The 12,533-nt window shown below is 42.5% G+C and overlaps 1 protein-coding gene across 3 annotated transcripts in view; it reads left to right on the forward strand.

Moving 5' to 3' along the window:
* The window catches only part of LOC131103025 (astrotactin-2-like), a 239,522-nt gene that overhangs the window by 90,258 nt on the left and 136,731 nt on the right, over positions 1-12,533 (forward strand). For all 3 annotated transcript variants that reach the window (XM_058048873.1, XM_058048853.1, XM_058048863.1), the window contains one exon: positions 6,992-7,415. In XM_058048873.1, coding sequence (XP_057904856.1) covers positions 6,992-7,415 — 424 coding nt within the window. The remainder of the gene's footprint in view (positions 1-6,991; positions 7,416-12,533) is intronic.

Genomic DNA, 12,533 nt, shown 5'->3' on the forward strand with positions numbered 1-12,533 from the left:
CTGTTTTTGGAATGTGGGAAGAAACCGGAGTACCCGGAGAAAACCCATGCACGGGGAGAACATGCAAACTCCACACAGAAATGCCAGAGGGTGGAATTGAACATTGGTCTCCTAGCTGTGAGGTCCGCGCGCTAACCACTAGACCGCCGTGCCGCCCTGCATTACATTATTGAATATTATATAGAAATGTCATTCATTCATTCATTTTCTAACGCTTTTCCTCACAAGGGTCGCTGGGGGTGCTGGAGCCTATCCCAGCTGTCATCGGGTGACAGGCGGGGTACACCCTGGACTGGTCGCCAGCCAATCACAGGGCACATATAGACAAACAACCATTCACACTCATTCATACCTATGGACAATTTGGAGTCGCCAATTAACCTAGCATGTTTTTGGAATGTGGGAGGAAACCGGAGTACCCGGAGAAAACCCACGCATGCACGGGGAGAACATGCAAACTCGAGGGTGGAATTGAACCCTGGTCTCCGAGCTGTGAGGTCCGCGCGCTAACCACTAGACCGCCATGCAGCATATACATATATATTTAAATGCGATACAATTATTCCTGCAGTTTTATTTTGTTAAAAATAAATGTTATGTTCTGCCATCATTATGGTGGACATAGTGTGTTATATGCTTAGAAGCTTTAAAACGGTGCTTTTATTTCTTGATATTTGCTTTCTTCTTCCACCCAAATAGAACCTTTGCCATGAAAGCATTTGCAGTGAATAAACCAAAAAGGTCCGATCTTTGTTCAAAAAAGCATCTTTGTGAAACGGCCTCAAGCTCTGAGGTCTTGATCCAGATTTTCTTCACGTCTCTTTGGGAGAGGAAAGTGTCGGGTCAAGGGCGCCCCGCTAATGCTTGAAAAAGTCCCGTCTGAGTGGCGAAGGGTGGGAGTGTGCAGCAGCAGCAGCAGCAGCCGCTTCGCTCTTATCTGCTTCTCATATCGGCTCTATAATTCCTGCTGTAATTCACAGGGGCTGGAGCTCAACACGCCGCTATCGCTATCTGACCTGACATCTTTCCACTTTTTTTTGCGTGATGGAGATGTGTGGCATGTGGAAGATGAAGTAATGGGCTGATAGGGGTGAGAGAAAGGGGGGGGGGGGGGTGATGTGTATTATAGTTGCCTTCGGGGGAACAATATGAAAAGGTTGAGCTGATGTGGTCCAGTTTAAGCCGCGGGATGTTTACATCCAGATCAACAGATTGTATGATGATGTCTCCAGGGTCATTCCACAGGTAAATTGCATGTCGTTTGGCCTCTAGCGTGTGTGGGCCCTTCCTGTGAATTGCAGTTAAAGGGTCAGTGACTTATGGGCAATTAGTTGCTAAGCTGCGACTATGTTTTGCTTGATGGCGGCCATGTTTTTCTTTACTTATCTTGCTGAAATTGCACACACAGGTGCTTGTCGTTCCTCTAAAGGTGTGTACCATATTTTGGTTAACACCCTAAATTGACAGTGGGTGTTTATTGGAGGTGGCACGGCGGTCGAGTGGTTAGCGCGCAGACCTCACAGCTAGGAGACTGGGGTTTGATTCCACCCTCAGCCATATCTGTGTGGACTAATTGATTATGTATCAGTATTATTAGTTGGAGTAGTTATTCTGTATTGAAAGTCGGCAGCACAGTGGTTGAGTGGTTAGCGCGCAGACCTCACAGCTAGGAGACCAGGGTTCAATTCCACCCTCGGCCATCTCTGTGTGGAGTTTGCATGTTCTCCCCGTGCATGCGTGGGTTTTTTCCGGGTACTCCGGTTTCTCGCCCGAAGACAGCTGGGATAGGCTCGAGCACCCCCCACGACACTCGTGAGGATAAGCGGTAGAGAATGAATGTTTATGGTGCTGGAGCCTATCCCAGCTGTCTTCGGGCAAGAGGCGGGGTACACCCTGGACTGGTCGCCAGCCAATCACAGGGCACATATAGACAAACAACCATTCACACTCATACCTATGGACAATTTGGAGTCGCCAATTAACCTAGCATGTTTTTGGAATGTGGGAGGAAACCGGAGTACCCGGAAAAAAATGTCATACTTTGTTTTTACTGTAAACGTAACTACCTTGGTGGAGGTAATGCCACAGATTGGTGATTCACTGTGATTCTCCACAGTGCACAGATGGCGACCAAACCCACAGAGGATGATTCGGGACTGGTGTCACTGCGCTGCATGAAAAAAAAAAAAAAAAAAAGCTTATTTAGATCATGAGGGGAATCATGGCTGTGCCAAGGTTGAGTCTCAGTGGAAGCCATTAAAGCAAGGGTACAAAGGTGGATCGATCATAATTCAGCATTAAAATTCCGAGCTGTTACACAGTCTGCTTTCGTCGCAGTGAGCCGTGTTGTAGATTGGCTTTTCACATTTTCTGATGATCAAATCACGGGTTTCCTCTGAGGCATTAACTGCGACTGTGCAGCAAACAATTCAGTAATTGCTGAGACACAAAGACGGGGTGGGATTAAAATCAGCTCTGCTTCTTCTTACTGCTTTGAATGGTGCAGGTCTGTGCATGTGATGAACAGTACTACTATAACTTTGTTAAGATTGTACCCATCACAGGTATAAGGCCAATGAAGTCTCTTTTACTTGTTTCCCCATTTATTAGAGTTCCATTTTCAATTCCAAGTAAATAACATGTCCATTCAATAAATGTAAAAATATCAAAATTTATCGATGCACTGGACATTTTAGTTTCAGAAACAAATGTAGCTTCAGTAAGCTTTCTAATGGGATGACTTGCAATTCCAAGCACTTTATGAACACGCAGTAAAACACAACAGTGTGCAAACACACATTGTCTCACCTATGTTGTTGTATTGTTTTAAGTGAACAATGTTCACACATTTTATATGATTTTGTCTGTTTTTTGTTGATGTATATGTGCATGGCTAAATTATAAATCACCCTGTGAAACGAGCATATGCACCATGCTCACTGGAGATGGACACTTGTCAGATGTTCACACGTGAAAGAATACATTTGATATCTTTGTACCAGAATTGAGTAATACTGTATTAATTAATAATGCCGTGTAGCGGTATTTAAATCTGTGCTGTTTTTTTTTATCAGTAAAAGTTTGGCGGATGTTTGGTAATGGTAATGGTAATGCTAATGGTTTTATTTCATTTGAACATGCATCAGATTGCAATTGAATGCATCACATAATCAGTTCACATGTCCAAAAGGAGTAGGCAGAAGCACAGCTTATTAAATCCTACCCCTCCATCTGGTACTTTTACAATCAGTAACTGTTACATTTGTTCACTTCCTGCTTTCTTAATATAGTTTAAGTTTTTTTTTTTTTGTCATGTACCGAAGTACGAGGTGATATGAGCATCCAATGACATAATGTGTACCATAGTAAGTGTCAATATAGTGATATATATAGCACATCATGACTGGTTCAAGACTCTTCATCCTTGTATTTAGCAAACATCAACTGCTTGTATTGTTTCTTGAATTGGCTCATCGTTGTGCATTGTTTGAGGGTCTTACTCAATCCATTCCATAGTTTGATTCCACATACTAAAATGCTATGGCTTTTTAACGTAGTCCTAGCATATAAGTGTTTCAAATTTAGTTCTTCCCCGCATTTAGGTGCAGAGACAGGCATGAATTATTATTTTTTGTCTATTTTTGGGTTTTACAGGGTTAACTTGACTTTGAACGCCCCTTGGAGAAGCAAATGTATATTCCGCTCATCAGTAATGAAAGAAAAGAAACCAATTCAAGTGTGAACAGGAAATTAGACTGGAACCACGTTATGAGAAGGCAGAAATGTCATTACTCACTGCTCTCACATGCAATGACAGCAAAATGAAAGTAAAAACACATCTGCTTCCCAACTCACCATTATGTCCTGGTTACACACCTTCATAGAACACGCTATGCAGATTGCCACATATTAAGACTCGGGGTGTGATGGTACATGTAACATAGGATACAGTGCAGAGGAACAGGAGCTAATTATGCAGCACTTAGAGTAAAAAGGAATACAATATAAACATTTCAATGTCTCTTCATTGTCATGCTGCTGCTGGTGGAGCAAACCTTCCGTAATCGTACGGCTGGGGGTGCATATGGAAGTTAGGGGAGTTAGCCATGCACTAGCTTCCTCTTCAAAGCTGCCATCCTACCAGAGATTAATGAACACGCTTCTTCGGGCTGCCTCCCGTCTCACCATAGTGTGATTTATGGACATCCAGATGCCTGCGAGGTGGAGGTGGGGGTGGGGGGTGGGGGAGTGGTGCCGTTTGTTTTTTTGTCATGAAGATTGAATTTTAAATGTTGTGACGAATGACCCCCGGGTTTTATATAGGTATGATTCATTTGTGCGTGTCAGTGTGTGTGTCTATAATCAGTAGTCATGTAGCGTGCCGTGCTGATGAAGCATTTTTCCCTCACGTCGCAAATATGGCACCTTTGGGTTTCGTACTGTATGTCACACCAATATGCTAGCGCTGGCATGAAACCTCTTTAAGGTAAGGCGATACCGATATACTGTTGTGGGGGGGATAAGACGGCCCTTGGGGTACGACTTGGGGAACCCTGTAGGTTGTGCTCAAAATGCTTTGGAAGGATGCTAGGATGCATGTAATACATACTATGACATTTAAAGAAAAATGGCCGATGGCTTCGGGCCAAAAGACATTTGGCTTGGTGATGGCCATGTTTTTCAAGCAGTCATGTGACATGAAAGTGTCGAGCAACGTTTTTTTTTTCGAGCAATGCAAAGTTTTTGTTGGGAATATTCCCGACCATTACTCATGTCAGCACCTCGAATTACTCAGCTGAGAATGATATCGTCATATCACCTCGTACTTCGGTATGTAATTAAAATTAAAATTAAAATTAAAATTAAAATTAAAATTAAAATTAAAATTAAAATTAAAATTAAAATTAAAATTAAAATTAAAATTAAAATTAAAATTAAAATTAAAATTAAAATTAAAATTAAAATTAAAATTAAAAAAATGAAATTAAAATAATTAAAAAAATTGAAATTAAAATAATTTAAAAAATTGAAATTAAAATTAATTACAAAAATTGAAATTAAAATTAATTACAAAAATTGAAATTAAAATTATTTACAAAAAATGAAATTAATTACAAAAATCAAAATAAAAAATAATTACAAAAATTAAAATAAAAAATATATTAAAATAAATTATATTAGGAAAGCAGAAAGTGAACAAATGTCACGGTTACTGATTGTAAAAGTATCAGATGGAGGGGTAGGATTGAATGAGCTTTGCTTCTTCCTACTCCTTTTGGACATGTGGAACTGTGAACTGATTATGTGATGCATTCAATTGTAATCTGATGCATGTTCAAATGAAATAAAACCATTACCATAACTTCATTACAATTCGGCTAAACATACAAAAGTTATAGTGGGTGTTTGAGAAATTTCAAGTCAATACAGCTCGTGGCTTCACAAAAAGCCATCATATTGTGTCTTTGTAGAGCACAGGCTAAACAGCAGGGATGCGGGCGTTGACACCCTTTTGTGTGCAGCAGTTCAGGAGTGGACGAATACGTCATACCAACAAGACAGACTTAGTAATGTAGCAACTCTCATTTTTCTGAACTGTATGTTCCCTGAGGCTTTCTGCTATCCGATGTATTGAATTGGCAAAAGCAGAATGATAAAGAATGAATGCATCCCTCTTGTCACAGAACAAGTCATGCCTCCCTTCTTTCCCACTCTTCGGTAAGAGCGTATGGATTTCCTTTATCGTCCAGCCGGTGCTTGAATGACACGCTGTTGTTGATGTTTTTGTGATGGTGAGATATCGAATGGAGCGTAGACAAATGTAATGCTCCACAAGACTCAGAAATGGAAATAAAAAAAGGAGTGTAAAACTAGCCAACAAACAGCAATACATTGATGGCGTGTGACTAAATATAGGAGCCCTGACTTTGCATAGGAAATGAATATCAAGCACGCTTGCACCGCAAAGCATTTGTGGGTCTGGTACAGGTTGAGCTGCTAAAAACTGCTGATTAAACATTATGGCATATGGCTGCATACATATGCTAAAAGTTCACGAATCCTGGAGGTTGCAGTGGTGGGGCTCCAAGTGAGAGCAGTCAGCGGGACACGGTGTCTTCCATCGCTGAGGGAGGCTGGTCATCTAGTTCGATGAATTCAATTATTTTTGGGGTATTGGCTTCGACTTTGATGCTGCACGGTGAGCCTTAAACTCACCATACTTTGTCAAATGTCATATTCAATGAAATCATTTTTATTTATTGCAGGATGCAAACTTTACATTGTCCGTGTATTTAAATTGATAGAATCAGAATGAGGCCAAGTGCTTTAAATAGTTATTAACGAGTAGTTAATGATGAATGATGCTAATTGTGTGGAAGTGGTTAAACACGGTTCACGGTTTTGAAAAAAATATTGATAATATTTGAAAATAAATATCAATAAATATTGTCCAAGGTGGCACGGCGGTCGACTGGTTAGCGCGCAGACCTCACAGCTAGGAGGACCAGGGTTTGATTCCACCGTCGGCCATCTCTGTGTGGAGTTTGCATGTTCTCCCCATATTTTTGGTCAACACCCTAAACTGACAGTGGGTGTTTATTGGAGGCGGCACAGCGGTCGAGTGGACACTGGGGTTCGATTCCACCCTCGGCCATCTCTGTGTGGAGTTTGCATGTTCTCCCCATGGGTTTTCTCCGGGTACTCCGGTTTCCTCCCACATTCCAAAAACATGCTAGGTTAATTGGCCACTCCAAATTGTCCATTGATATGAATGTGAGTGTGAATGGTTGTTTGTCTATATGTGCCCTGTGATTGGCTGGCCACCAGTCCAGGGTGTACCCCGCCTCTCGCCCAAAGACAGCTGGGATAGGCTCCAGCACCCCCGCGACCCTCGTGAGGAAAAAGCGGTAGAAAAATGAATGAATGAATCAAATATTGTCCACCATATTTTCCCTGTTAATGTCAAATATTTCTTGATTTGCTTTCCCAGGGTGGCCTCATCGCCCTTCTCCTTCTCATTCTCCTTTTCACTCTGGTCCTCTACACTCGCCACCGATGGTGCAAGCGCCGCCGCATCCCCCAGAAGAGCGCCAGCACAGAGGCCACACACGAGATCCACTATATCCCTTCGGTTCTGCTGGGACCCCAAGGGAGGGACAGCTACCGTGGATCCAGAGGAACTCACCAGCACAGCGGCTCCGTCATCGGCATGCCCATCCGGGAGACGCCCATCCTCGACGATTACGACTGCGATGAAGACGATTCGGTGGGGCGCTCGTTGAATTCCACCCCCAACCAACTGCACAACAAAGTGAGCGACGGGAAGATCCAGGACGACTATGGGGTCGGGATCGGCTACGGAGGACACACTGACTACAAGGAGGAGGAGCTTAAGCATAATTTGGACAAACGAGGTAGGTTCTCTATTTTATAAATGAGACTTCCTCCCAGTCTCAAGCAGTCGTTGGCGGAAAGAAACCAACGAGATGCTCAGTGGTGGTTGTCCTCCTTTTGAACGTTGGCAGTGATTCCGTGTGCCAGCTCCCAGATGGCCCGGCCTGGATGTCTGAATTTGGCTCTGGTCAAGGCCACCCACGTAACCAGCATGTCCTGCTCAAATTTTGTCAAACATTTAGCCTTGAAGTCTGACGCAGAAGAAAAAATACATTGAATCCTGGTAGTTACTTCAGCCTAACACATAAAGGGTGCGTTCACAGTCGTCATGTTTCCTCGGGTTTCCGGCCACTCTGGTGCTCCACAAGAACAGCAGCATGGATGCAAACAGCACTCAAGTGTGCAAAAAATCTTTTTCTCATTTTTGGTCCAGACCAGGGCACCGAACCACAAGTGTGAATGCGGGCTAGCCGAAAGCCATAATGAATCCTTTGCTCATTAACGTGTGAAGCAGTGATGCTGTATTTCTATGTCGGAAGGTCAAGTGACCAAGGACGCGGTTGGACTTGATTAGATGCTGAGATGTGTCATCGGGAGGCCTCTTGACCCTCGCCAGATGTAATCAGGAGGGTCATCAAGAGCGCGACATGAAAAACCCTGCACTGCCTTCTAGTGTCGGGATGAATTCCGCATCATAATTGCATGGCTGTGTTGTAGCATCTGTTGATGTGCTGGTGAAAGTGGGCCACTTCTTTGCTCAGTTCAACTTAAATAATTGAAGCACGCTGGTGGCGTTAGCGGAAGTCCTGGTTATTTATGTCATTCTGAATCATGCATTGGGGAAACTTTAGGAAATACACATTTTTTTAGTCTTACAGTCATCCTGCATTTGGCACAATATGTTTAGTCACATACGGTATATTCATGTTCAAGTTACAGTGTACCGCGTATCATTACGGCTACTCATTGATACCGATTTTCAGTACATTGTGTGTCTTTATTTTGTCATAAAAGCTACCTTGCTAATTTAATCATCCATTCAGGAGTATTCTATGTTACTTATCGTCACGATGGTCACAGTGCCTTTCCCAGCTTATTTTGGCCACCAGCCAATCACGGGGCACATATAAGCAAACGACCATTCACACTCACTCACACGGGGAAAACATGCAAACTCCACACAAAGTTTAATTTCATAACAAAAGTTAATTCATTCCTTCATTTTCTACCGCTTATCCTCACGAGGGTTGCAGGGGTGCTGGAGCCTATCCCAGCTGTCTTCAGGCGAGAGGCTGGACTGGTGGCCAGCCAATCACAGGGCACATATGTACAAACAACCATTCACACTCACATTCATACCTATGGACAATTTGGAGTCGCCAATTAACCTAGCATGTTTCTGGAATGTGGGAGGAAACCGGAGTACCCGGAGAAAACCCACGCATGCACGGGGAGAACATGCAAACTCCACACAGAGATGGCCGAGGGTGGAATTGAACTCGGGTTTCCTAGTTGTGAGGTCTGCGCGCTAACCACTAAATCGCCGTGCAGCCCACAAAACTTTATATTTTATTTAATTTATGGTAATGGTAAAGGTTTTATTTCATTTGAACATGCATCAGATTACAATTGAATGCATCACATAATCAGTTCACAGTTCCACATGTCCAAAAGGAGTAGGAAGAAGCAAAGCTTATTAAATCCTACCCCTCCATCTGGTACTTTTGCAATCAGTAACTGTTACATTTGTTCACTTCCTGCTTTCCTAATATAGTTTTTTTCACGTACCGAAGTACGAGGTGATATGACCATACAACGACATAATGTGTACCATAGTAACTGTCAATATAGTGATATATATAGCACATCATGACTGGTTGAAGATATGTATGTATCTCTCCGTGTTTTAACTTACAAATATACACTCCCCTCCAAAATTGTTTGGGAACGCTTGTAGTTGCTGTGCCAGAAATAAAAGGTTGTCAAGGAGAACATGCAAGATGTCTGCAGCCGCTGGAACGGCACCTCTGCCTTTGTCCAGAATTTCTAGATTCCAGGAACAGAGGTGGCCTGTGACCTCCACACTCTCCCACCCAGCAGTGACCCTGAGGGGGGAACGCTACGTGAACCTCAGACATGAACAGTAGTACTTGTTTGGGGAACTGAACCTTCAATCAGCTACAGTGTTTCCGAGTGGAAACAAACTTAACTCATTCAATCCCAGCCATTTTTGATGATTTGGACTCAATCTTCAAGGCACAGGATTCTTGAAGATCAGAACGTACCTACAATGAAGGATCCACTCGATTCCTCCCACATTCCAAAACATGCTAGGTTAATTGGCCACTCCAAATTGTCCATAGGTATGAATGTGAGTGTGAATGGTTGTTTGTCTATATGTGCCCTGTGATTGGCTGGCGACCAGTCCAGGGTGTACCCCGCCTCTCGCCCGAAGACAGCTGGGATAGGCTCCAGCACCCCCACCACCCTCATGAGGAAAAAACGGTAGAAAATGAATGAATGAATTATTCCAGGGTTCATATTGTGCAGAACATCGTATGTCCAAGAAAGATAATCCACTGTCTTGTGGGAAAAGAATGCATAATATCCAAGACCGGCAGGACCGGCAGGGTCTCTGCTGTGTATTCCAGCCACATCCAAGCCAGCAGGATGTCTGTTTTCAGCTGCAGGTAACATTTCTTCAAAGAAGGGAGCAAGCCTGAGCCCAGAGCATGTTGACATGCTCACCTTCCTTCATTGCCATCGAGAGCTCCTTTTAAACATTGCACAAACGCCTGCCACGAGAGAGACAGAAAAGGGGGTTTGGTCATTGCCTGGATTCTTCCGAATAAATTGGTTTGAAGCATCCAATATGTGGAACTTCATGCATGGACTCGTTTCAAGATCCTGTGGAAATGCTCTTGCTTTTTTTTTGCTTTTCCCAAAGGACATCCGAAAACTTCTAGCTACCTCATTTAAGTTGCACAGCATAAAGGAAAGGCTTGTTCGTTTTTAATTAATGCCATGTATTTTTAATACTCACAAGAAATACTTGCTTGAAAGTACATTTATACATATACTACATATACAGGGCTGTACCGCTCTATACACCAAAGGGATATTTCGTACACTCAATTAAAAAAAAATAATAATATTTGAATTTTTTTTTCTGTATTTCTGTATTTTTTTTCCATTTTTACGTTAAATGACAAAACTTTTAATCTTAAAATTTTAAATCTTCAATTTGAATCAAATTTTGTAACAGGACTTCAGATCAAAACATATGCCAAAAATGGCACCAAATGAATTTTGATAAAGTTATAACATTTTAACAACTCCTACAACATTAGAAATGCTAAGCTCCTCCCACTAAGCTTTTTATTAAGGTTTTTTACGTAAAACGACAAAACTTTTAATCTTAAAATTTTAAATCTTCAATTTTAATCAAATTTTGTAACAGGACTTCAGATCAAAACATGTGCCAAAAATGGCACCGAATGAATTTTGATAAAGTTATGGCATTTTAACAACTCCTACAACATTAGAAATGCTAAGCTCCTCCCACTAAGCTTTTTATTGCGATGGATTCCGATCCCCGAATGAAGATTTAAGGTCAGCTATGACGGCGGATGCCGGGACAGGGCTTTGAAATCGGTGACTTAACGTTTACTGAAACTCCTGTCCAGTTGTGTTTGTTTTGTGGTTAAGATGCTTTGGAAGCATGCTAGCATACTTGGAATTTCCTTGTTGTTTTAGCCTGTAATGATGTTGATGACAGCCATGTTTTCCAATTGCTTGTCAGTGTGTCGTTCCAGTGAAACACATGTGTGCAAAATTTCAAGTCAATCAGACACATGGGTTGTGGTTTGGGGTTTAATAACTATAACTATCCCTTTCTCGGAAAAATAATTACACGGACAACACAATAGAGATGCACATTTGACTCTGATTTTCACCCTTTAGTGTTACTTTACATCAACAAATTGGTACGCTAGTTGAAATTGACGCTCGGTAAATGGCAATGACCCGTATTTAGGAAAATGCTGTATCCCTGTTGTCAACACTGTGATGTATTTTTAATGTGTCAAGTCAATTTCCATCTTGAAACCCATCGACTGCCGATGCTGCAGTGTCGAGAATAACACTGAATAACCAATCACAGTTTTGAAGGCGTTGGGATCGAACTGGCTTGTTTCTTTCAGTACCTGCTGAGATATGGAGAAGGGGTGGGATTAAAAAAGCTTTGTGTTTTTTTTTTAATTCATTCATTCATTTTTTACCACTTTTTGTCACGAGGGTCACGGGGGTGCTGGAGCTTATCCCAGCTGTCTTCGGGCGAGAGGCGGGGTACACCCTGGACTGGTCGCCAGCCAATCACAGGGCACATATAGACAAACAACCATTCACACTCTAGCATGTTTTTGGAATGTGGGAGGAAACTGGAGTACCCGGACAAAAAACCCACACATGCATGGGGAGAACATGCAAACTCCACACAGAAATGGCCGAGGGTGGAATTGAACCCTGGTCTCTAGCTGTGAGGTCTGTGCGCTAACCACTTGACCGCCATGCAGCCTAAATGATAATGTAATAATGCTATTTTTATTCATTCATTTTCTACCGCTTTTTCCTCATGTAGGTAGCGGGGGTGCTGGAGCCTATCCCAGCTGTCTTCGGGTGAGAGGCAGGGTACACCCTGAACTGGTGGCCAGCCAATCACAGGGCACATATAGACAAACAACCATTCACACTCACATTCATACCTATGGACAATTTGGAGTCGCCAATTAACCTAGCATGTTTTTGGAATGTGGGAGGAAACCGGAGTACCCGGAAAACATGCACGGAGAGAACATGCAAACTCCACACAGAAATGAGGGTGGAATTTAACCTTGGTCTCCTAGCTGTTAGGTCTGCGCGCTAACCACTCGACCGCCATGCATCCCCTATCCTTTTTAGTCATGTTGAATTATGCAAGCATAAACATACTGTATAATGTACTGTATGTTCAAAATTACAGTTGGCATCGGCACGTCACTAAAAGGGGCTAATTCATCTGCCGGAATGTTTGCCTGATGTGCCTTCGCTTTCCAAATAGGTCTCCCCGATGAACAATTTGGCATTTTCCGAGAGATGGA

This window comes from Doryrhamphus excisus, chromosome 2 (assembly GCF_030265055.1).
Source record: "Doryrhamphus excisus isolate RoL2022-K1 chromosome 2, RoL_Dexc_1.0, whole genome shotgun sequence".
Classification (NCBI taxonomy): Eukaryota; Metazoa; Chordata; class Actinopteri; order Syngnathiformes; family Syngnathidae; genus Doryrhamphus; species Doryrhamphus excisus.